This window comes from Syngnathus typhle, linkage group LG2 (genome assembly GCF_033458585.1).
Source record: "Syngnathus typhle isolate RoL2023-S1 ecotype Sweden linkage group LG2, RoL_Styp_1.0, whole genome shotgun sequence".
NCBI lineage: Eukaryota > Metazoa > Chordata > Actinopteri > Syngnathiformes > Syngnathidae > Syngnathus > Syngnathus typhle.
The window spans coordinates 7,154,725-7,178,876 of record NC_083739.1 but is presented as its reverse complement, the minus strand read 5'-3'; the positions used below and the strand labels follow the sequence as shown (position 1 = coordinate 7,178,876).

Below are 24,152 nucleotides of genomic sequence, written 5' to 3'. Positions count from 1 at the left end.
AAGGACAGGAAACACAATGTTAGCTAACTAACTGCCTGCCATTGTAAATAAAACTCCAATTTTACTATGAAGACTCTAGGGAATATTATTAAGATGAGGATATTATGTGAAGTGCCATGGAGCAGTGTGAAACTCTTGCTGAGCCACAACTATGAGAACTTGCGGCATCAGCTCCTGTCTCAACATGTGAGCCTAATCCTAGATGAAGATGCTGGGGACTTGCCCTGGAAAGCACATAGAATATTGTCTGTCTTCATGACACCTTATGACACTGACGCTCCATCCCATGTCGATAAAACGTTAATGTTTTATGACCACTTGCTTTCACTTGTGTGTACCTTAAAGGATTTTCCTTGTATCATCCAGCATCTGGATGAAACTATCTTGTCACACTTGTCAGATCTCATCATCAACGTTTGTTAGTTAGTAGGGGTGTAAATCGCGGGTTTTGTCACGATACGATATAATATCGATATAAAGAACTACGATACGATATTTGCCGATATCTTAAAGCCTGCTGCGATTCATTCACGATATATCGCGATATAGTGCTCTACGATCGATTTTTTTTTTTTTTAATAAAAAATATAGAACAATATCCTGATTTATAACAATTCATACGCAAAATCAACAAGGTACTGCAAACTCTTTATTTAGGAAATGACAAGAGTATTGTAGTATACAAATCGCTTACTTTAACACTGAACTTTGATGTCGTGTTTTTTCTTTAAATGTGCGGCGAGATTTGTGCTCCCTGAATATTTGATCACCGCATGGCAGGATTTACAAACTGAACGTGTCTTGTCCGTTGAGCCATCTTTTCTTTGGAATCCAAAGTGCTTCCAAACGAATGACTTGAAGTCTAAAGGGGAGCAAATTTCCTCGTCTTTTTGGACACTAGCCATAGCACCAGCCCAGGAGCCGCGTACTAGTTGTCGACTCCCCTTTCACGTGCGTGCTCTGCTCACAACACAACAACGCCGGGCGCACTGCTCCCGGAAAGAGGAAGCAAGCAACAATGAACTGGATTTCAAAATAAAGTCGCGTCCAATGTCCGAGGTCAAACACGGCGATATAAATCGATGTTTACGTTTAGCATCGATGCCAATAAATTGTAGAGCATTATATCGATTAATCGATGTGTATCGATGTATCGTTACACCCCTATTAGTTAGCACTCCAATCATCTTCTTATGGTTTTGTGGAAGGTTTTTCACCAGTGGTTGCCTTTTGGTTGATTTGACTTATCGAGCTTATTCAAGGGTGGTGTAAAACTGTGAGATACTGTATATTTATTACGAGATCATCAAAAAATAATGTTTTTAGCTTCTTTGAAATGTGTTGCAGCTTTGGAACTATAGGAAGACAGTTGAGAACCACTTTTGTAGATGGTCTTGAAGATACACTTAAATAGACTGAACATTGGCACTTATAAGATAGATATATTATAATGATGTAAGCACTAGAAAGGATAAAATTATTCTGTAGTGATTTAAAAGCTTTTGGGGGATGCAATATACGACTGGCCCACCCACTTTTGGAGCTTGTTTCCTTTTTTTTTTTTTTTCATCTCAGCCTGTGTAGAGGCAGGAAAGCATGCATTTTAATGCATATTGTAGAGATGGGCACTTCACTCATTTGTCACTCATATTCCTCATTAAAAGTGAGCGTTTCTGAAGGGATTGGCTATTTAATTATTTCACTAGAATGAATAGATAAAATAGAAAATGGCAATTGATTTTATCTTACTGATCAAAAAATACATCAGCTGAGCTTCCATAGCAGCTCCTCTACAGTTGGTGGTCCACCTCAGATCTTGACCTGAACAGTCGGTGCATAACCCGTACAGCATTCTTCAATTTGATCATCGCCTTCTTTTCGGCTCTCGAAATCACTGAAAGAGCAAAACAAAAATTTTGGTACATATTACACAGTACTAGAAGATACAAGATAGTAAGGTGCTAAGTTGTGTAATATTTTACAAGAAGCAAAACCTTGGACTTTCATCTCAAGTGAATAAGAGAGATCGCAGTGACTGACGCCTAAGGAAATTGCAAATGTATTTCAAAGAACCGTAGCTTGTGAGACAAACAAGTGGCCATGCCAGAACAAGCATGACAAAGGGGCAGGACAACAGTCATGCCCAGTTTGTGAGTGTACGTGCGTGTGTGCACATGTGTGTGTGTGGGGGGGGGGGGGGGGGGGGGGTGACAGTAATGCACTGCTGTGAGCCAGAGGGATTCAACCTTTTGCAAGTGGCAAAGGCAGACATGATGAAGTCTTGTTGACAGTCTGTAACCTTCGGTCAGACATCCTTTAACACAATTTTGCTTTTGCTCATGATTCGAATCCTAGGGCCAGTTTATCAAATAGCCAACACCAAATTAAGATGAAGAAATAATACATGTAAAATAATCAAACTATATAAGATGTTTTTCTTAATCATGAAGCTCAGGGCACGTCGTGTGGCTTCTTGAAGGAAACCTAGCCCTCAGTCCACCATGTGCAAGCAGAGCCCCTGGGTGATAAGTATGTGATAAATGGTCAGGTCAGCATGATGACAAGAAATATACAGTCGATATTTTTGCTTTTTTTAGTAGTTTTTTTCCGTTTCCACATACAAACGAAAATGTTCCCTTTTGTAAAAATGACCTAAAATAATGCAGTATGACTATATGTTTCCGACAAAGTTTAACCAGAATCATATTGTCATGTAAGATGTGAGCATATGGAACTCGACCTCAGTTCAGTGTATCAAAATGATGAACTATGTATGTATATAGGGTGCTCAGAAAAACACAGAACTCTTATGTTTTGATTGACAAGATTTATTTTTATAGCAATAGTCACCAAACCTTTTTAAAAATGAGAGCTACTCAAGCGCCGATCAATGCGAAGGCTGGTTTGATACACACTTCAAATTCTCCAAATTACCTTTCATCGCAAAAAATATTATTAATGGCATGCTTTCATGAGAAGACAATGATCATTTCAAAGTCGAAGTCAAAGTCTGCTTTATTGTCAATTTCTTCACATGTCAAGACACACAAATAGATCGAAATTGCGTTTTCTACTATTCCACAATAATTAAGAGAGGTAGCAAAACAATCTTCATACACCTTTATCAGTGTTCACAATTTCAAATGATCATTTTATTTCTGCAATATTTCCAGAAAAATCACAATGTCCCATCACTGGTGACCTATTTATTGGGCAGGGACCATGATGATGACCCCTGCTTCATAGCTGCAGGACTTTCCAAGCACCTTCTATGTAGGCTGCAGACAATGTTTCTTTTTACTAAAACATCTTGGCTGCACATAAAAGCTCACCAAACTGTTGCAAATCTCTAGTTGTTGGAAGACCATACGGAGACGCGTGTTTTCTTTGTCAACCTTGTCAATCAAGTGAAGAGATGGTGACAAATAGCCTTCAGACAGCTCACACGCATGAACACATGCCTAATCCATTTTTATCTTCCTCCAACATGAGGGGGCGCGGCTAGGGGGTGGCTTCGGAAATGTCGTCATCTTACCAGGAAGAGAAACAGGATCGCTGAGAGTATAAACGCGTCAAAAACTTACAACCTACTTTTGCATCGTATTTATGCGGTGTAACTTTGGTCTTCTGTGATCCAACGATTTGTTTCAAGAGGTACTTATTTGAAGTTAACTTAACTAGAAGTCGGCCAAGAACATTAGGCAAACCGCCATGACATTAAGTTTAATTTTCGCTTTGAGGTGTTGTGGCAAGTCGCAAATTAAACTGCTACGCTAATGAAATTAAAATACCTGCCTATAGGTTAGCGGCAACAAAAGTAACGTTGGTCTTTATCTCGTAATGTTGCGCCATTTAGATCACGTTTAACTGAGAGATGTTGCAGGATAGACGTTTGCGTGCTGATTCCAAAATAATTTCTGCAGTTGGCCAGAGTAGAGTGCGCATGGGACTCAAACAATTATCAAATGAGAAGAACACAAACAATTAAATATTGTTTACTTGGCTTTATTTGTACATTAGATTTGGTCAATTTCCAATTGCCTTCAATATTTGATGAGGGCTCTTACTGCTAATTGTCTTTTCTCCAACCCGTACCACCTTACTAGAATCTAGTTTAATCTAACCCCAATTAAATGTGGAGAATAGTTTTTCACACCTTGGGTTCATTTATGTTAACAGAGATCATAAAGCTGCTTCTTCCTTCTTATTTGTCAGCCCACCATGCCTGATGAGATGCAACGGGCTTTAATCCAGAGAGGGGGTGAGACAGGTGGTTGCAGGCCTCTTGGGGCTTGTATGTCTGAGCTTGACACTCAAGTTGTCGGCATCCTGGGCACCGGTGACTTCTCCCGCTCGCTTGCCAGAAGACTGGTGGCCTCTGGCTACCAGGTGGTGGTGGGGAGTAGAACGCCCAAACGCTCTGTTGCTCTTTTTCCTGAAGAGGCAGAGGTGAGACTGATTATAATAATAATAATTCTAATGCATCTGAATTATATAGCAGCATTGAACCAGGGAGTGACCTGCTCACTAATCAACAATTGGACAGACAAATAAGTATTCATTTGTGTCGTTTGGCCTTGTCAGACTTGTGCCCTCTATTCTAATATTTTTTTTTCTTGGCACCCAGGTGACCTCCCAGCTGGAAGCGGCCAGCCAGGCCGACATAGTCTTTGTCGCGATCTTCCCAGAGCATCACTCCACCCTGTTGGAGCTGAAGCCGGCGCTGGCGGGAAAAATACTGGTGGATGTTAGCAACGGCTTGCAGATCAAGCAAGGTGGGCCGTCCTATGCCGAACAACTGGCTGGCATGTTTCCAGAAAGCTTTATAGTGAAAGGTTTTAACACGATATCAGCATGGGTGCTTCAGACTGGACCACGAGATGGAAGCAGGCAGGTAGGACAATTGCAAAAATATCTCTGATGCCTGCAAAATCCAGTAAGCCATTTTTTTGGTTGTCTTCCTTATGTAGGTTTTCTTGTGCAGTGACAGCAGTAAGGCCAAGAGCTCAGTCCTGGCAATGTGTCACAGGATGGGCTTTCGTCCTGTGGATATGGGTCTCCTCTCCTCTTCTGTGGAGATCGAAAACCTCCCCTTTTATCTGTTTCCTTCATGGGGCACGCCCATCCTCGTCAGCGCGATTCTCTTCATCTTCTTCTACCTTTACAACTTTGTCCGTGACGTCTTGCATCCCTTCGTCATGGCAAAGAAGAGTGTCTTCTACAAAATGCCCATTGAAACCGTCAACGTCACTTTACCATCCGTCGCCTTGGTGATGCTTGCACTCGTCTACATGCCGGGCTTACTTGCTGCATTGCTCCAGCTAAGGCGGGGCACCAAATACGATCGCTTTCCCGATTGGCTCGCCAAGTGGCTCGTCAAGAGGAAGCAGTTTGGATTGTGCAGCTTCCTGTGTGCGGCCATGCACGCCATCTACAGCCTGTGTCTGCCCATGCGGCAGTCGGCCCGCTTCAAGTTGCTTAACGCTGCTTTCAAGCAGGTGAGTGGTATGATCACACCTGTTGCTAGGGTAATCCATCAATCGTGTGAAACTGTGTGGTGTGCAGGTGAAAGAAGGCGTGGAGGACTCGTGGAGTGACGAGGGGGTGTGGAGAATGGAGCTGTACGTCTCAGTGGGCATCATAGCGCTCGGGCTGCTCTCACTGCTGGCTATCACCTCACTGCCATCCGTGGCTGACAACATCAACTGGCGAGAGTTCAACTTTGTACAGGTAAGCTGGAAAAGCTTCAGGTCAGGACGACCTGGCTTGTGTTTCAACAATCAGATGTGTAGGTAGGATTTGATAGTATTGTCCGCAGATTTTGATTTGTTACGCAAAACTATGCTGAGTGACCTTGGTAATTTATTAGCACAAAATGGCAGATCATGCAAACAAGAGGAAGAAGTCAAGGCTAAATCATGTTGTAGACTTACTAACCATGGGAATGAATTGAATGTCAATAACGTGTTGGTATTATGCGACCAGTGAAGCTCGAGTCAAGACCAACTGAGACACATATGACTGAATTATCGATTGTGATTTTTAAAGTGGTAAATGTTGCGTTAATATTTTGATTATCTCGTACGCATGACGAATAACTGCAATTGCAGTGTGTTTAGTTCCACCCGACCTCTACCATAACACGTCAGTACTGCAACGGGGGTGTCGCAGTTCGCGTACGTTTGATTTAATTTTAGTACCCACTACAAATTAAGACAGTGGAAATGCAAACATATGCTCCCGAGAGGGTGTTTCCGTGAAGATAAATCACGCATCCAAACAATTAGTATGTTTGCACTTTTGCAGCTGACTCATTTTGGATGCTAACACTCAAAGCTGACATCATTGCTGGGGCACACACATTCCTCCTTGTCCCCCCCCCCCTTTCATCACGCCACTAAACTAATCCTCTGGCCGTCAGATTAGTCATGTCCCAACTGCCGGCCAGCAATGAATTATTGCCGTCCTTTCAGCACTCGCCACCGATGAATGTTCCTGTGCAGTGCAGCGCTTCAGGACACACACTTGATCTTGAATGAAATGAGTCAAATACTAGCTCAAACATGAAACTCTGAAAAGTTTTCAAAAAAGTGAAGCACCCACCTTCAACCTATTTAAGACTGACAATGCATTTGCATTTTTGTCTTGCTATGTTATTATAGTCACATTCGCATTGGTTTAGAATTGAAAATCACAAACTAGAAATAATAAAAGGTTCAAAGATCGATGTTTGGAGCATATGACCAAACCATATAACCCTAGTGGGTGCCACAGTCTCCCTATGCATTTGCAGTATCCAAAAAGTAGTTCTCATTTTACAACAGGTGGTTGTATATATGATGTTTTAAACAGTTCAGACGCAAAATGGCTCTCACATATTTTTTGGAAGTTGGCCCAATTGCCAGTGGTTAATTGATGATTTTCCAGCCTTGCCAGATCTGCCACAGAAAAGCATTTTAGTGCACAGTAGGTAGAAGTAGTTTGAATTGAGGCTTTGTTAAGCAGAAGTAAATTCATGTGCATTGGAAAGAGACACTCATATCTGGCCTGCATGAGAGTAGGGAACAGCTCGACTATTTTAGACCCCCGAGCACTACAATCTTGGGAAGTTGTTGTAATTGCACCCTGTGATAGGTAATATGGATTGTACTTGTGGTACTCACTCGGGGCATGGGTCGAAGGTCACAGTGTTTGCTTAAAGCTGTTTGGTGGCCTATGACCCAGTAAATAGTGGAAACTCTAAATTGGCACAAACACAAAGGTTTTTTTAAACAGTAACTAAAATATCTAGGTTTTAAATCAAATAAACATGAATAAACTAACCATGTGATACCCTACAGTCCACTTTAGGTTACTGCGCCCTGTCCATGGCCACTGTCCATACACTCCTCTTCGGCTGGGACCGCGCCTTTGACCCGGGCCAATACCGCTTCCTCCTGCCACCCACTTTCTTAGTGGTCCTCATCCTCCCCGTCACAGTTCTGATGGTTCGCCTCATTTTCCTGCTGCCCTGTATTGCGGATCAACTCCGGAAGATCCGCCGCGGATGGGAGAAAAGTCGGCACATCCGCTTCGTCCTGCCCAGCGATAACTGCTATAACGGCATTGATAACATCAGCCATGTTTGAAGAATAGTAAAACAGACAACCTTCAATTAATTTGTTGCACTTATATGAAATGTATATATTATTAGAATAATATGAGAATAGAAATAATTTAATAATGATGCCAAGTAATAGTGGCTCCTCAACCTTAATAATGACTATGCATTTTTCTGCAGGATTTTGACTTATTTATTTCTTCCTGTTGTATCAATGATGATTTGGATGCCTGCTTCAGATCACTCTGTGCCAAAAACCTGTCTCAAACTGCTGGTATTGTGTGATTTTTGTCAAATATATTTTGTCATCATTGTGCCTGAAATCCGTTTGCTGTAACATAATTTTGGATTAAAGTCATTTTTTTTCCACTTGAAATAATCTGAGAGGTAATTGCAGTTGATTGCCGTCAACATTTTATAGGGATCACGGACAAGAAAGATTGTCCTGGTTTAGGCAGGAGGTGCGATCCTGCCATCTTGTGGCACAATAAGATCTCAAGTTTTCGTCGCAAATGTCTGGCTGGACTCAGTGGATTCTCAGTTTCACCAATTGTGAACTTCCCCCAACCCCATAGGCGATTTAAACACCCTTACTAAAGGAATAATTTATTATTTAGCCCTGCGAATTTTCTGGCAACTGGTTCAGGGTGGCCCCCGCCTACCGCCTGATGACGGCTGGGATGGGCTTCAGCATGCCCGCGACCCCTGGTCAGAAGCTGATGACGCTACACCCAAGCTGACATTACACTGACAGGACTAAGTAAGGCTGACATAAACTGTGAAGAATAAAAAGACCAGCTAATGTTTTAATCTAAAAATGAGTAGTGTAAACCATAAAGCAGACACCTTTTTTTCTGGAAACATTGACTGGGAATTAAACATCCCTTAATTTATATATTGAAAAGATCTGTCGTGCATAATTATGTGGATCCAAGGAAAACAAACAGTACGTAGATGTAAGGGTTAACTTTTACAAGAGGAAGGAATTGCCTTCCTGCTTGTTGATGAGGCCACACAGGTACCTCCCACTTTTACCTTATAGCAGGAACACATTGACAAGGCTGAAACCTCAATGCAAGTTCTACACTTTTAAGGTGCCTCCTTCTCATTGTTGCCATGACTGTAAGTATATTAGCCATGAGAGGTGCTTCTGTCAGTTTCAACATTGTGCAAGAGTGTGCTTGTCTGCTTCAGCCTGTTTGTTCAGTACTACCTCCACTTTTTTTTTTTTGCCTACAGGAAAGTTTTAAGAAAGCCGCTGAGGAAGTGAAGATGTTGAAAACACGCCCTAACCGTGAAGAAGTGAAAGCACTTTACGGTTTATACAAACAGGCCACGATTGGAGACATTGATTCTGGTGAGTAAATGTAAGTTTTAACAAACGATGTTTCGGGATAGAAATCCGGCCAAGTCCTAATAGGTTGCATGCGCTGAGGACAGAAAGAAGCTAGACAGGTTAGGTGTCATTGTGAAGAAAATGATGAAAAGATTGATAAGTGTGCATAAAAGGGGTGTATTTTGTCTGGTAAGACATTCTTCAAATATTTGAAAACTATCCATCCAGATCTTTATGATTAAGAATTCTGTGTGACAGTGAGTTTGAACTGATGTTTACTGCAGTGGTCAGCTAGAGAAAATCAACCACATTCTTTGCAGCCACAGCTCGTCCAGGGGTATTAGACATCATAGGACGACGGAAATGGGATTCGTGGACGGAAAAGAAAGGTAGTATATCTTATATACGTATATGATTTGTGTATGACTGACAAGCTGATTGCAGAAAGTGACTGGTGGTTTTGATTCTCCAGGTATGTCCAAAGAAGAGGCAATGGCTGCCTATGTTGATGTGGTGGACAAGCTGAAAACAAAATATGGACCATAAAATCTATTTCTCATAAATAAGTATTGATTTTTTTTTAAATGTGATGCTCCATTTAAAAAAAAAAATGAAGTACTAAGTTTGTGTTCTTATGTGGAAGCTTGACCGTACTTTGCCACTGATCTCTTTTTTACATGCAATTTTAATCAAACGACTTTGTTTTTGCTTGACTATAGAAGCATATGTACGGAGTCCTGAATGCCCTTTTGAGTGATTTAATAAAACAGTGGCTTTTCTGCTTACACTAGTTTCATTATGATACAGTGGCGATGACAACAAAGAGGAAGGTGAAAACAAGTATAGCCTAACAGTTAACAAAAATATGGCTATCAAGCTCCACTCTCTTCACCTGACTACTGGTAACAGCGCCTATTTAAAGTACCTGGCATTTATTATCTGCTATGTGGCCAGGTATTCAATTGAGGCAAAGTGATTTTTGTAAAATACCATTAATGAGAGAATAATGACAGAAACAAATGACAGAACAGACGACTCCCACCAAATCTAAATATATAAGATCATCTGCTGGTCGTTTTGTGTCATTGCAGTGTCTTACAATGTCATTTCATGTGGCCTAGTCTGCCAGAAAATAATAAATAAAAGGTCACACAGAAATGTTGGAAAACATCAATGCACCTTTACACGCCACCTGACAACCAAGGAAGAAGGCATGTTTTGTCTTTGTTTTACATGCTGAATAGAACAGTGTCTTTCCATATTTAACAACTTAATTTTATGGCTCCTTGTTATACTAAAAGGAGATATTACTGACATCTAGTGGCTGTATAGAGGAATGCATCCGTTAGCATTGTCTCCAACTTTTAGTATATAAATGACGTAATGTTCTTCAGATTGTGTGCAAAACATTCTTTGATTTTAAAGCAGGGTTGGTGATTCTCAAAGGAATATGCCGTCATATTTCTCTGAGATTCCTGTGCCCAGCATACAACAAAATACTGAATAATTTGAAGCTTTAATTACTTAGCTTTCAATGGCTAAATAAATATTCTTAATTACTCAAGCTATGAAGACGTACCATTTGATGCTGATCTGAATATGGATTATCTTTGCAGGGCAGACAAACTCTGAATCACAGTTTTGAGGATTAGGGTCCAGATCAAGACTGCAGCTTTCAATGTGTACTCTAGAGTTACACACATTACAGAAAGATGCATATTAAGATGTAAGAAACTCTCACAAAAAACAAGACTCTCTTTCAACCTCCAGCATCACCAAAACATGTAACAATCCCCTCACTTCATCAATCACAAGATATTTCTTAATCTGTTTCTTCTGGAACAGTATGGGTATGTTTAAATTTGAAGAGGGGAAGGAATACTGATACCGGATAATAGTCACAGTGGTACAGCTCTTTGTTTGTAAATAGCAGTGAGTCCCGAAGGAAGATAAAGACTTCTTTCAGAATGAAGGACATGAACAGCTGGATGTGAATGTGGTTCCTGGTAGAGTGCAATTTCCTGAGCAATGACATGCAACGTTAATGTGGTATTTACAATATTCTGAGAGGTGGATTCATGGTTCTCCCCTAAAGAGACAGAAAATGTGATTGCAAGGATTAGAGAGATGAGCCAGAGTGCATATCCGGTCGTATATATATATGTATATATATATCATCTTCACATACAAGAAATACAAATGGGAATCGGGTGGCTGGTGAAGGAAAAGAGAATGTCATTGTACAAAATTTAGTAACTGGGATAAATGACACAAAATGGATGTGTATGGGAAAATGCAAACCTTGAAAAAAAAGAGAAGTGTCTCATTGAAAGTATAGCCACATGCATCTTCATGTGAAATGAGCAGGTCCGACCAACCACTGGAGATGCAGTTGCGATGGACTTCACCTGCAAAATAACTAGCACAGTGTAAAATAAAACAAAAAAATATGGCAAAATGAATTATGATTTTTACAGACACTCGTAATCGTTTTATAATAATTAACGACCGGTAATCGCTGGTAACCGGTATATGTTCAGAATCTTTGGTGAATTTTTTGCTCAAAAGATTGAATCCATTAGGGATGAGATCAAGAATAGCATTCCAATCGCTCGGTCGAGCACGCCGTTTACCAACGCTGATGATCATGCAACAACCCTCTCAACTTTTAAAAGCGTGTCTCTTGAAAGGCTTACACAAATTGTTAGTGCGGCTAAACAAACAACATGTTTACTCGACCCTCTTCCAGCCAAACTACTTAAAGAATTATTTCAAATTTTAGGACCGTCCGTCTTAAATATAATCAATCTGTCTGTCTCCTCTGGGATAGTGCCAACAGCCTTTAAAACCGCTATCATTAAACCGTTACTTAAGCGACCAAATCTTGACCCGGACTGTCTCAGTAATTATAGGCCAGTTTCAAACCTCCCATTCATAGCAAAACTTCTTGAAAAAGTAGTAGCGCAGCAGCTTATTGATTACATGGTCGCCAATAATCGATACGACACTTTTCAGTCTGGTTTTAGAGCTAATCATTCCACTGAGACAGCACTTGCGAAAGTGACTAATGATCTCCTCGTAGCTATGGATTCAAACATTTCGTCTGTACTGTTACTACTCGATCTTAGTGCTGCCTTCGACACTGTAGACTTCGATATTTTATTAGGGCGTCTTAAAAGTTGTGTTGGTATTTCAGGGTCAGCACTAGGCTGGTTCCATTCCTATCTATCAAACAGGACGCACCGAGTGGTCCATGGCAATGCGTCCTCGGAGCTCTATAATGTTACATGTGGTGTCCCACAGGGATCGGTTCTCGGACCAATTCTTTTTAATATTTATATGATTCCGCTTGGGGACATAATACGTAAATATAATATTAGTTTTCAATGCTATGCGGATGACACCCAATTATATATGCCGTTATCGATGACAGATCCGCGGGATTGTTGTAATCTTGAGAAGTGCCTTGCGGAGATCAAGCAATGGATGTCTCTCAACTTCCTTCGTCTTAACCCAGATAAAACTGAGATGTTGATAATTGGTCCAGCTCGTTATCAACACTTATTCAAGGAAACCGCTATAACTATAGATAACCGTACTATCACTCAAAGCGATACTGTAACTAATCTCGGGGTAATATTTGACCAAACTCTCTCCTTTCAAAAGCACATTAAGAATATAACCAGAATTGCGTTTTTTCACCTTCGTAATATTGCAAAGATTCGTCCGATCCTCTCGACCGGTGATGCGGAAACTATTATACATGCGTTCGTCACGTCGCGCCTGGACTACTGTAATGTACTATTTTCGGGTCTTCCTAAGTCCCGCATCAAAAGTCTACAGTTAGTACAAAATGCCGCTGCAAGGCTGCTCTCTCGGACAAGAAAATTTGATCACATTACCCCAATACTAGCCAACTTACATTGGCTTCCGGTCCATTTAAGATGTGACTTCAAGGTTCTTCTATTAACCTATAAATCGCTGCATGGCTTAGCGCCTTCATATCTCGTCGACCTAGTTGTTCCTTATGTTCCGTCTCGTAACCTTCGTTCGCAAAACGCTACCCTTTTAGCGACACCGAGGGCTAAGAAAATGTCTGCAGGCTCTAGAGCATTTTCTATTCGGGCTCCAGAGCTTTGGAATGCCCTACCAATGGATATTAGGACTGCTACCTCAGTAGAAACATTTAAGACACGTTTAAAGACACATTTCTATGACATGGCCTTTAACTAACCTGTAGTGGCCGATTCGGCTGGAGTTTGTTTTCTCTCCCTCTACACCCCCTCCCTCCCCCCTCCCCGGCCGGGGAGGTGGTTAGGTGGTACCCATGCTGACAGCGGCTATCTGGATTCTCGTGGCCAATTCAGGATAGGGGAACTGCAGCTCAACCTCCTCGAAGAGCACTGCCAGGACAATTGAGGGCTCCTTTCGGCAGCCCTCTGCTGTGACATGGACATCCACTTTTTATTTAATTGATTTTCATGTTGTATCATTTGTGCCCTCTCTGCATCCATTTCAACCTGGTGATCCTGAAAGGGGGATCCTTCCATCTGTGGTCCCTTCTCAAGGTTTCTCATTTTCCCCCTGCTAGGGGTTTTTAAGTTTTTCCTTGCCCTTTTGGGAGCTTAAGATCAGGGGATGCTTTGAGAATAATTGTCAATTTCTGTCTATGTGAAGCCCTTTGAGACTGCTTGTGATTTAGGGCTATACAAATAAACTTGAATAAACTTGACTTATTTTACCTTCAGAATTGAACATCTCTGGACATGGTTGGGAGACAGTTTCCCCAAGACAAGCAAGCAGGTAGACAGCAATTCAGGTTTTTACATTCCATAAAAATAAACACATAGTGATTTCCTTATTGAAAGAAAAATGTTTTTGAATGATGCACACATAAACTCTGTCAAGCTCTGACCACTAGATGCCACTAAAACACTACATTAAATTCCATTAGTGCTTATCGTTTTAGAGTGGCGAGCATGCTTGAGGAAGATCTTCACTAAATTTGCAGTTTAACCTGGATTGAAGAATTTTAAGATCATCCATGCATTTTTCTTCTTCTTTCAAGATGTGATCGTGCGGATGGCACCTAAATGACCATTTTGCCTCCAAAATAAATAATACGGGGGCGGGACTGTAATGTCTTTATTTTTCATCTTATTTTAAATCCCCCCCCCCCCCCTTTTTTTTTTTCTTCGGGCATGCAAAGTTCACCAGTGCATTTTGTCAAACAAACTCGCTTGGAATTATGCAATAAGCGTCAGCGTCCCCCCCCATCATCAAATTCAACTTTATAAGTTGCACAAAAAGTATGAAACTTCTTGTCCGAATTTTCCAAATAGAGACTAAATGGCCGGAATGAACGTAATTTATGAATTGTCCTATATATGTTAACTGATTCATAATCATTTCTGTACACCAAGGACACGCAAAAAATGTTCTAACGAAAAAGCAAACCTTTATTTTGAAATTAAAGTTAAAATTCTCCAGGGTTTATTTTTTCGTCACCGGTGAAGGCGAGCGTTTGCGAGTGCCATTGGTTCCACATGGCTTTTGACCCCACCCCTTCAAGCATTATTGTCCGTCGCCTTGGCAACGGCCGTGTTTGACGGGTGGCGTTTGCAAGAAAAGCTGCCAAACTCAAAACATGTCGCTGTAAAACAACTGGACTGTATTTCATGCTGAAGTCACCAAATTGTCGAGTCAAGATGGTTGTGTTTTCACCTGTGCAACATGAATCAAACAATGTGAGCGCAGCGCAGCATGGTAATATATTGAGTTTCTAGAATATAATGCGTCACGAAGAACCAACGTCGGGCTTTGACGAAGTCAGCAGCAAGTGGTGACGGGCAGAAGAATTTCAATATAGTTATTTTGTTTTTTCAATAAAGTTTGCTAAATTGCGTCTGTAGTTACGAGCTCCACATTGTTTTGTTTTTCCATGGGAGGATGGCAAACTTGTGTTAAAATGGCACCAGTTCAACCAGGTATAAGGTACAAAATTACTGCTAAAACCCCTTCTTTGAGAATAGTATATTTCTACAGCCATCTAATTGTTTTCTTTTCCGCTGATCAAGGTTCACTGGGGCTTGGAGTCTATCCCATGCAGACGACACTCTGGACTAGACGCCAGTCAGTCACTGGGCACATATAAAACAGTCACTGAGTGGCGACTGAGGCGAGAGAACCACTACACTATCAGTGAACACAAATATGACTAAATTTTTAGCATCTGTCAATTATGGTACCATTGTCTAGATCACAGGTGTCAAAGTCCAGGCCCGGGGGCCAGATCCGGCCCACCACATCATTTTACGTGGCTCGCAAAACCAAATTATGAGTGTCAACTCAATGTTTCCAGTTAAAATGCCAACACTTTAAATTGTCTTTCCTCTTAATAACAGTGAGATGTTGCAATGATCTTTTGTTAAAGCCACACTTTCAAAGTGAATTGGAAAATTGTTGAACTTTTTTTACTGGATTTTATTATGTGTACGTGATAATATGTTATTATTGGCCCCATGAGGGAAACCATAATGACGATGTGGCCCGCAACAAAAATGAGTTTGACACCTCTGGTCTAGATATTAGTGTCTCTAATCAGTGCATTGGAATGACCTGGTTCAGTCTTCTCAAAGAAGTGCACTTCTTGTCTTCTGTAGAGTTCTCCATCTGCTTGACGTTGGTCTTGCTCAGCTGCAACTGACCCGTGACTCCCGGGAGGATGGCCGTCTCTGCTCCCCTGACGCCGCTGCCCCTGACCCAGTTAGTGGAAGACGGAAGGAGCAGCGTGCCGAACCATCTACTTGAATCCAGTACATATTGAGTGCCATGATGACTGCATTTATTACTTCTTATTTTTGTTTATTCCACCATGCCTACTCGTGTTAACTAAATGAGATGAAGCAATTTTGTTAGCCATTCAAAATTATCTGTATGTTTTTTTTACCCATATAGAAATCTATGTCAAAGAGAAGAGTAATGGCCTGATCCAAGTTGATCCTTCTGAACTACATTTCAGTGGCTTCAAGCTCGAGAAAGACTATGTGAAGAGCGTGGTGAGAAAAATATCACCTAATCTGAGTATTTTTTATGTTAGGCTGTATTTTATCCCAATTTCTTAATCACAAGTTAACATTAAATAGAAAATTAGCTCACATCATTAAAACCTTTCATTTGGCTTGATGAATGAAGACCTGATTTTCTATCATATATCCTTGATGAATGTGGATGTAAGCATTGAGAGTGTCTAAATAGTTCTCTCAAGTGCGCATGATGAATTTGAAATGAAACCCTTTTCCCTCCTCCTCAGAAACTAATCAACATCTCATCTAGAGTGCTAAATATTCACATCATCCCCACTCAAACCAAGCATTTCCGAACCAACTATGCCAAAAAGGTATGTTTGACTTCAATAAGTTGAAGAGTCAGCTTTAGTATGTCCATTTTTACTGATCTGACTTTCCTCAAGTGCCGACTGATTCCTGGCCTTGCCTACACAGTGAAAGTCAAATTCTGTCCCCATGAGTGGACCCGTGTCTCGGACTGTATTCGAGTTCACTGTGAGGTAAGGTAAGCATGTAACCAACCTCCCGTTGATATCATCTGCGTGTTTTCATGACCTCTGCTCTTGCTCTGCTCCCCTTTTAAGGACGATGAGAACCTTTTAATTCCAGTTCACGCTTACCCCGCCACCGCTCATGTGCATATCCCGACACGCGTTGACTTACCAGCAGCACCGCTTGGACAGAGGTGTGCGTTTTTGTTGATAATGTGTAATCTTGGAAAAGGCATTTTCAAAGCAAGAACGATCCTCATGTTTTAATTTGTGACCTGTCCTGTAGTGTTAGCCACATCATTCCATTGCGCTGCAGATCTCCCGCTGATTTGGAGTTTGAAGTGAACTTCATTGAGCCACATGAGGCCTTTTCCATCCACCCACTCACAGGTAGGAATAACTTGACAACATTCGTCTGACGTGTCTGTCTGGCTTCCTCAGCTCAGCAGAGTTAACACAGCCTTTCTGGAGTGCCCCTATGCTGTGTTTTATCCCAAATACTTGCTTGTCTGTTGTGTATTAAATAAATCATGTCAGAGGAAGCCGCACTTTCCGCGCATTAATCTTGTCCATGCTCTGGGAAGCATCAGCGCTTGGAACTCTACCAGATGTGTTATAACGCGAGGTTATTTCTGATGCTTTTGAAACCCACGTTATTCTCTACAAATAGGTGAATAATTGCTTTTTGTGGATATCACCATTATTATCCATTTTGACTATGATGATGTTTTTCAGGTGTGATCCCAGCCAATGGTAAATCAAAGATCACTATTACCTTCAAACCCTGCCGCTATGAGACTTGTCAGGTTACCGTTCGACTGCTTGTCTCACAATTCAACACCAAATCCTACCTATGTACTATTACCGGAAGCTCCGTCCCTCTTCTTGCTTTCAGGTATTTGCGATACACTCAAGCATAATAAAAAACACAGCAGCAGGTTGGAAATAAAGTCGATTCCCTTGTGTGACTTCTGCTTTTTTTATGCATTGCTTTAATTGTATTACGGTGAGAAAGCTGATGCTATCCATCAGCCACAACCGTTTCACCCTTGTTGTTATATCGGCTTAAAAGTTAAGGATTAATTGAAGTGAATGCTGTAATTATTCCAAGATATTCAGTGCTTGAACCACAGAGTTGAACCAAATACACATTTTTATAACTTAATCAAAAAATCCAGATGTTTATCTTTTGCTTGACGCGATCGCTTCTTCATATTTTCCATTTATTTCACCTGCTTGGAATAGGGAGCTTGCGCTTCAGGGTTCAGCTGCCAAAAGTAAAGGATCTTTACCAGCCATCCAAGTCCAAAGTCCAGTCAAACAAAAGTTTGCCAAGGATGTCGTCAAACCCAAGGTAATGCACGAAAAGTCTTGAAGTTCGAGCTGAGCTGCTTATTTGTGCATTTTATGATACGCTTTTGTATTACATGTATGGCGGAATGCAATTTTCTCTCTGCTGCGCCACAAACTCTTCTCTTCACTTCAATTATTTCACATGTCCTGTAGGGTGCCACAGGAGGTCCCACTGGGAGCAAGCCAGGACCAAAGCCACTTGTAGATGCCTCCTCCCATGGGGGAGTGGCAAAGATGCTCCACAAGGACAGTAGCAAACTTGGCGTCGAACATCCAAACGAGGGTCTGTGCATGTTGGCGCATGGTGTCGTGGACGTCGGACTCTTTGTTCGTCTAAGACCACTTTTTATTTATCATTGTCAGGTCTCCAGAATAGGCAGAAGAAAGAGGCTGTTTTTCTAAAAAAGGTTCAACAAAATGTAAAAGAAGAGGAAATCAACCGCTTGAAATTGTAGGTTCTTCCTTGATTGAGCGTTGCTGTTTGAACTCTGCGTGTTTGTTTGTTATTTCAAATCAATCTCTGCCTCATCCACGTCTGTGTTGATACACACCTGTTAGTAGCTCATTTCCATGTCATCCAACATCATCGTCTCAGTTGAGATTATTTTCTTGTCAAAGAAATTGCTATATAATTCTTAATCTTGCAGAAAATCTCAATTGAGTGAAAAGTTCCAACTCCACATTTTGTTCCATTTGATACTTCCCGTATTTTTCTTCATGTCATGAATATAATGTCATCACTAGACAAGTACATCTGGGTAAAGATCCAGTGTCAGATTCGACCAGGAGCCAAGTACTGGAGGACAGACTGGTTGCATTACATCAGTACCAGGTAACATATATTTATTTCAACCACATACGGGTACATTTGTAAAATTCCAGAGAAGTCTTGATTGAAACACGGCTTTTTCTTACTCCTAATATTTGACAAAATATTTTCATGACTGTTTGTAGGTCAGGAAGGGAGATGTAAGGCAAGAGAGAGACTTTACCAGCGGACCACCAAGACTCTACTCAATACGACTCATTTCTGACGCAGGGCAGGTAAACATGGTGTCATACAGGGAAGGTGTCTCCACAACCTTCCACAACCTCTGAACTGTGATGCGGACGTGCTAGCCAGTCAACCACCGTGCGGTCATATTGAAAATAGTCATTTCTAAAATCAATAATAATAACTTTTACAATAATAACCTGCCATTTGGTAATGAAATGACAAATGTCTAAAATTGCCGTGAAGGACACTGTGTATCACGCCCTCACTTGTGCTGTTCAAGTAGGTGTAAACATCTATATGTGGTGTATGTGAATCTGACTCACTGCGCACAAACTGTGCAATGCACAATCATTAGTTGTGCCATGAAAATGGCAGAATTAGAAGACACTTTGCAATTGTCATATCGATCAGCGCATGCAACAAAACAACATATCTCAAACTTTACATGTAATTCACGATGATTAGCACAGGCTGAGATGCTGTTTTCCATTTATAGGGACATTGGGGCGGGGTATATGCAAACTCGAGCACCTCGGGAATGAGCTGTCCTTTAGAATAAAATCTGAATTATCAACATGTGCACATGCATCATGAATCCAGTGTTGATTTTGCGAAATGGGGCCCCATGTCGTCATGAAAGTGTGTGTAACTAACATGCATCATTGAATCCACCTCAAGGTCCCCAAAGGAACCCCCTCTTTCCAGTTTCACCCCAGCTTTCAGTGGGCGCTTAAACAGAGGGCGCTAAAACGCTTCCAGCAAGCAGCACGCAGGGTACGCACACACATACACACGCACACACACACGCATGCATACACACCCTCTCTCTCTCTCTCTCAAGGTAGAGGTAGTTCCTTTAATTTGTTTACTCTTCTTGTACAGTTCTTTGCCTCAACCGGTTAGGGATTGCCTGATTAAACCTGCATTGTGCTCCCCTCACAGGTTTTGATGCAATGTCGCATGAAGTGGATCCTGGCCTTGTGGAGGAATCTCCCGGGCGCTGTGGCAGGCTTGATCTCGGCCAACAAAGGTCTTTATCACTCTTGAGCCTGCCCTTGAGGCAAATGTCCCCCCCCCCCCCCAGCTGCTATTTGAGTCTCTGTGTGCATTGATTTATGATGCTAATGTGAGCCTCTGTGTCTGTAGAAGTTAACGTCTGTCATTTTGTGTTTGTCTCAGTCGAAAAGGAGGAGGCATGTGTTATGAAGATCTCCCCAGAAAGAATCTTGCCATCTTCCTTCCCACTTTTCATAGATGAAGCTGATCCACTGGTTGGTACTGAAAGCACCAATTAACATACACTCAAGGGCCACATCATTAGCTATAGAGTACTTGAATAATCAATGGACGTTTCCAAAGCAGTGGTACTACATAAAATCAGCGTTTACATAAAGTCATAAAAAAGAAGTCTATAGTGACTGAGAATTTCCACAAAACGTAATGCCTAAAGAATACATTTTGGTGCATCTCCAAAATACAACATTTTTTTTGCATTTGCATTACTTATTTCTTTGTGAAACACACGAGTCTGCCAAAACATGAATATGCAGCATGAGGGTATCAATGAAGGTATAAAATGTGATGCTGGTTGAAATTAAGATTGTTCAACATTTGCACAAATCTGTACGTGCCTTTGGTTGATTCTAGTTCTGTGTGCAAAGGCAGATTTAGGGGGTGGAGGGCTCTCATTATATTTTGCAGGTGTATGCTTACCTAAGGAAGTGGTCAATGAATGTGGAAACGGTTTCTCACTTACTCTTGAAATACAACTAAAAACATATCTTTTTACCAATAGTTGCCTCCCCTATAGTGGTTATGTGACTGGAGACATGAGCTTCATGTCTTTTCCATATTTGTCGGCTTTTAAAATTCTATTCTATGACGACTGTGGGTTTTTGTATTTCGACCCCATTTCTTCACTACTCTTACTGTTTATGGTTTTCTGAAAAATTGAGTCAAGCAATCTATAAATGATGTGTGTCAGGACAGCCACTATGTGCAGTCTAATTTTATCAATGTTATTTTGATAGGTCAATCAAAATGTACGATGGTAGAGTATCAGAGTGCCTCAGTGTACGCAACTATGTGTAATGGCTGTATGATGTAACAAACTATCTGCACTGCAGTAACATGTGAATCAAAATCTTCCCCTTGGCTTGGCCAGTGGAGTTGCCGGAGAGCATCCACCATAGCTCCACCTCTGCGTTAACCTCACATACTTGTTTTGCTGCGGCGAGGCCGACTCACAGATAAACTCAGTCGCTTTGGTGACAGTCCCTCTGATGTCACGTTTGAAAAAAACAAAGATGACATTTAAAGAGCTGAAATCCATTATGAATTTAAATGTAAAAAATGGGACAAATCAATAAATCTATACCCTTGATGCATTTCTGGACCCAAACATTCTTGGAAATAATGTATTATGAAGCACTGTGTGTCAAACACAAAAAGGTCATTTCCAGGTTTGCTGATGGTTTCCATTTGAGAAAGGCCTGTGGGCACATAATATTTTCCTACAATTTGTGAGAGTGGCCCGGCTAATTTTTCTTTCTTTAACCTTATGGATGACTAATCAGTAAAAAAAAGAAAAACCTTTGCACTCTACAATCACAGAACTGCTGTAGCTGACCCAACCACAATGCCCTGCAGAGAGACGAAAGTGCTTTGCTTTAATTTGTGCAAATGGTGTGTGCTTTCTATTTTCAGGCTCTTGACTTTTCCGCTTTGCCTGTGGATGATGTTGATGTGAGGGTAACAACTCATGTTCCTACCTTCAAGCTCCAAGTATGTGCATTTACTGCTCATCTAAGCGTCACTCACATCACCATGGCAACACACTCTATGTCTTCACTGAACTCTTGAGATGTACTTATGTATTTGTTATTCTTAATTATATTGTTATTTAGGTTCCTCAGTACTACAAGCTAATAGGCTACCAGCCTGTGTCAGCCTGGGAAGCCTTTAATGCCTTCATTCCCATATCCTCAATGCCACCACTACGCACCGGAGATTCAGTAAAGTTACAACACATAATCATCAGCCAGTGACATCCATAATTATTTATTAATTATTTATTGATATTTTCTTCCCCAGGTGGATGGTTCCATGTCCCCCACACCAGAGGATGAGAAGGAGCAAGATGCCAGTGATCTGAATTTCACTTTCCCAAGCGCTCTCCTTCGTCCCACTCATGCACACCCACTCAGAATTTTTGTAAGGGTCTTTTTTTTGTTGTTGTTCCTCGATCATTGATGGATGGTACCTAGCAGTGTTGAGGTTCATAGATTTTGGTATCATTTTTATACTTTTCATTGTGTGCTATAGAACCCAGCTCCTGGCCTCCAGGCCTACAAGCCAACCCCTAAATACCTCGAAAGCGATGTGGACTTTCACCTCTGCCCGTTGCCTCGGTAAATGTTTCCTCCTGAGTACCATTGCAACAACAGTCTTCCATAGTAGGGACCTGCTTACTACACAGCATAATCTTTGTACTCTATCCATAGTTATTCATCGCCTGCAGGCCACACAAGTGGGATGGAGTCACAAAGCTTACAAATGCAAACTCTGGACCCAAAGGTAAATTGCATATTTTATTTGTCTTGAGCTTTAAATGAAACCATCTGGAATACTTCACTTCAAAGCTTCCTTTCTTTATAATAGGGAGCTATCACAGGGTTGAAGACATGGGACAATTTCGATTTGGTAACTGCATCATGTGTGTCCAGACAGGCTGCTCTAAGCAGCAACATTCTGCATGGGTAGGTAACCGAGTCTCCATCGGGACTGAATAATACCAGTGGGGGCATCAGTAACATCATTAACAATACCATTATTATTACCTTAGTTTCTCAAAATTAACATATCTTTTGGAACAAAGTATATAATTCTAAATCAGAGAGGGGGGGGGGGGAGGATAATATACATATAGTAGGTTTAAGAAAAAGCATGTAAATTGGTCACATTGTCTTGGTGTGACGGGAATAACTCAGGGTTGTAAAACCCCAAAAATATATTTAATGTCTAATCTTCAGAAATTATATATGATCAATAATGGGTATTGACTTAATTCTCCCACAGACCGAAAGACGGATTAATATGTTCCCCATAAGAATTTCCGCGTACTATTTCACATACTATGACAAAGGGACATTTTAAGTGGACTGGGTGCTATTTTATGCCCATTAAATGTGGAATCCATTGGTTCACATGTTACACTATATAGATTGGATTTTTTATACCCTATACCAGGGTTGTCAAACTCATTTTTTCTCGGGCCGCATTGTCGTCATAGCTTCTTTCGGAGGGCCATTAAGACTGTCAACCCAAATAAATGTATGAGCACCTCATATTATATACAGTAAAAGCTACAAAACAAACTGACAAATAACTCGTTTTCAAATCAGACGAGTAAAAACTGGTCAAATATTAAAAAAAATATATATTTTTAAAAGTGAAGACAATTTGCAATTCTAGTAATGACGCAAATTTGATGCACAATTTGTCTTCGCGGGCCACACAAAATGATGTGGCGGGCTGTATCTGGCCCCCGGGCCATGAGTTTGACACCTGTGCCCTATACAGTTCTTCCACATTAAAAATGCAAATAAATACTCAACTGAACTGAAACAAACTTCTTAGTAAAAGTGCATGTGAAGAGGCAGAAAGTAAAACGCTTTCATTCACTTTAACCATCCCTCAAAGTGCTTTTAGGCGATTGTAGATTTATCTCCACTGTTCAAACACAGCGATTGAAAGTCCTTTCATCTAAGTGAGTCACAGTGGATATCTGTCCTTTCTTCTGTCACGTATGGTCAAGCTCTTCTTCATCAATCAGCATGCATTTTTCTGTCTGTCCTTCAGTTCCGCCAATTATAATAAAGACGTCCTTCCTATGACATCACCTGCTGCTTTCACCCAGCCTCCTGCTTATCTTTCTGGATGTACAGACAAAAGGTAAACACACCGGTGATTGATCTTCTAGTTTGAAGCCTTATTTGGTTTCAATCCATATCTTTCTCAACATATGACCTTTTATTTTCATGTAAAAAGGCCTGTCTGCATCCCATAATATGGACTGTGTCTGCACACAGATGTGAAGGTACGCTAACACCAGAGATGATCAAAAGGGTATTCCTTTCTGGGTTCCACTGACAACCTTCCATAGGGGAAGCACTTCCTCTACGATAAATAGGATGTTAATGGGTAGGCATTCATTTTAGTACAGATACGTCCAGGACTGGCCAAATAGGAACAATACGTCTTTTCTTGGATAAACCATACTCTACGTCGATAACGCAAATGAATGACT

At 41.0% G+C, this 24,152-nt stretch overlaps 3 protein-coding genes across 3 annotated transcripts; all 3 read left to right on the top strand.

Moving 5' to 3' along the window:
- Nucleotides 1–3,503: 3,503 nt before the first annotated feature.
- On the top strand, nucleotides 3,504–7,979 carry LOC133150192 (metalloreductase STEAP3-like). The gene is made up of 6 exons (XM_061272569.1): nucleotides 3,504–3,654; nucleotides 4,216–4,449; nucleotides 4,628–4,894; nucleotides 4,971–5,498; nucleotides 5,566–5,730; nucleotides 7,341–7,979. The coding sequence occupies exons 2-6, from the start codon at nucleotides 4,222–4,224 to the stop codon at nucleotides 7,626–7,628; spliced, it is 1,476 nt and encodes a 491-aa protein (XP_061128553.1). The 5' UTR covers nucleotides 3,504–3,654; nucleotides 4,216–4,221; the 3' UTR covers nucleotides 7,629–7,979.
- Nucleotides 7,980–8,573: 594 nt separating this feature from the next.
- On the top strand, nucleotides 8,574–9,721 carry LOC133150369 (acyl-CoA-binding protein-like). Its single transcript, XM_061272853.1, has 4 exons — nucleotides 8,574–8,722; nucleotides 8,840–8,957; nucleotides 9,257–9,325; nucleotides 9,409–9,721. The coding sequence occupies exons 1-4, from the start codon at nucleotides 8,717–8,719 to the stop codon at nucleotides 9,480–9,482; spliced, it is 267 nt and encodes an 88-aa protein (XP_061128837.1). The 5' UTR covers nucleotides 8,574–8,716; the 3' UTR covers nucleotides 9,483–9,721.
- A 5,899-nt stretch (nucleotides 9,722–15,620) lies between these two features.
- On the top strand, nucleotides 15,621–24,052 carry cfap221 (cilia and flagella associated protein 221). Its single transcript, XM_061272438.1, has 23 exons — nucleotides 15,621–15,751; nucleotides 15,894–15,994; nucleotides 16,249–16,335; nucleotides 16,408–16,503; nucleotides 16,588–16,688; nucleotides 16,781–16,884; nucleotides 17,230–17,389; nucleotides 17,740–17,848; nucleotides 18,001–18,130; nucleotides 18,211–18,298; nucleotides 18,592–18,679; nucleotides 18,802–18,891; nucleotides 19,523–19,618; nucleotides 19,787–19,874; nucleotides 20,024–20,115; nucleotides 21,551–21,628; nucleotides 21,751–21,858; nucleotides 21,938–22,057; nucleotides 22,169–22,254; nucleotides 22,348–22,420; nucleotides 22,505–22,602; nucleotides 23,705–23,797; nucleotides 23,935–24,052. Exons 1-23 carry the CDS (start codon nucleotides 15,661–15,663, stop codon nucleotides 23,993–23,995), a joined length of 2,238 nt encoding a protein of 745 aa, XP_061128422.1. The 5' UTR covers nucleotides 15,621–15,660; the 3' UTR covers nucleotides 23,996–24,052.
- The last annotated feature ends 100 nt before the right edge of the window (nucleotides 24,053–24,152 follow it).

What these genes read in the sequence shown, in the direction of transcription:
- LOC133150192 (XM_061272569.1), top strand. Translation starts at nt 4,222, where the DNA reads ATGCCTGATGAGATGCAACGGGCTTTAATCCAGAGAGGGGGTGAGACA. An exon ending in CACGAGATGGAAGCAGGCAG is followed by an intron (nt 4,895 to 4,970) that starts GTAGGACAATTG and finishes TTCCTTATGTAG; the next exon opens with GTTTTCTTGTGCAGTGACAG. An exon ending in GAGAGTTCAACTTTGTACAG is followed by an intron (nt 5,731 to 7,340) that starts GTAAGCTGGAAA and finishes GATACCCTACAG; the next exon opens with TCCACTTTAGGTTACTGCGC.
- LOC133150369 (XM_061272853.1), top strand. An exon ending in GATTGGAGACATTGATTCTG is followed by an intron (nt 8,958 to 9,256) that starts GTGAGTAAATGT and finishes CATTCTTTGCAG; the next exon opens with CCACAGCTCGTCCAGGGGTA. An exon ending in TTCGTGGACGGAAAAGAAAG is followed by an intron (nt 9,326 to 9,408) that starts GTAGTATATCTT and finishes TTGATTCTCCAG; the next exon opens with GTATGTCCAAAGAAGAGGCA.
- cfap221 (XM_061272438.1), top strand. Translation starts at nt 15,661, where the DNA reads ATGGCCGTCTCTGCTCCCCTGACGCCGCTGCCCCTGACCCAGTTAGTG. An exon ending in GAACCATCTACTTGAATCCA is followed by an intron (nt 15,752 to 15,893) that starts GTACATATTGAG and finishes TTACCCATATAG; the next exon opens with AAATCTATGTCAAAGAGAAG. An exon ending in AGCAGCAACATTCTGCATGG is followed by an intron (nt 22,603 to 23,704) that starts GTAGGTAACCGA and finishes TCTGTCCTTCAG; the next exon opens with TTCCGCCAATTATAATAAAG.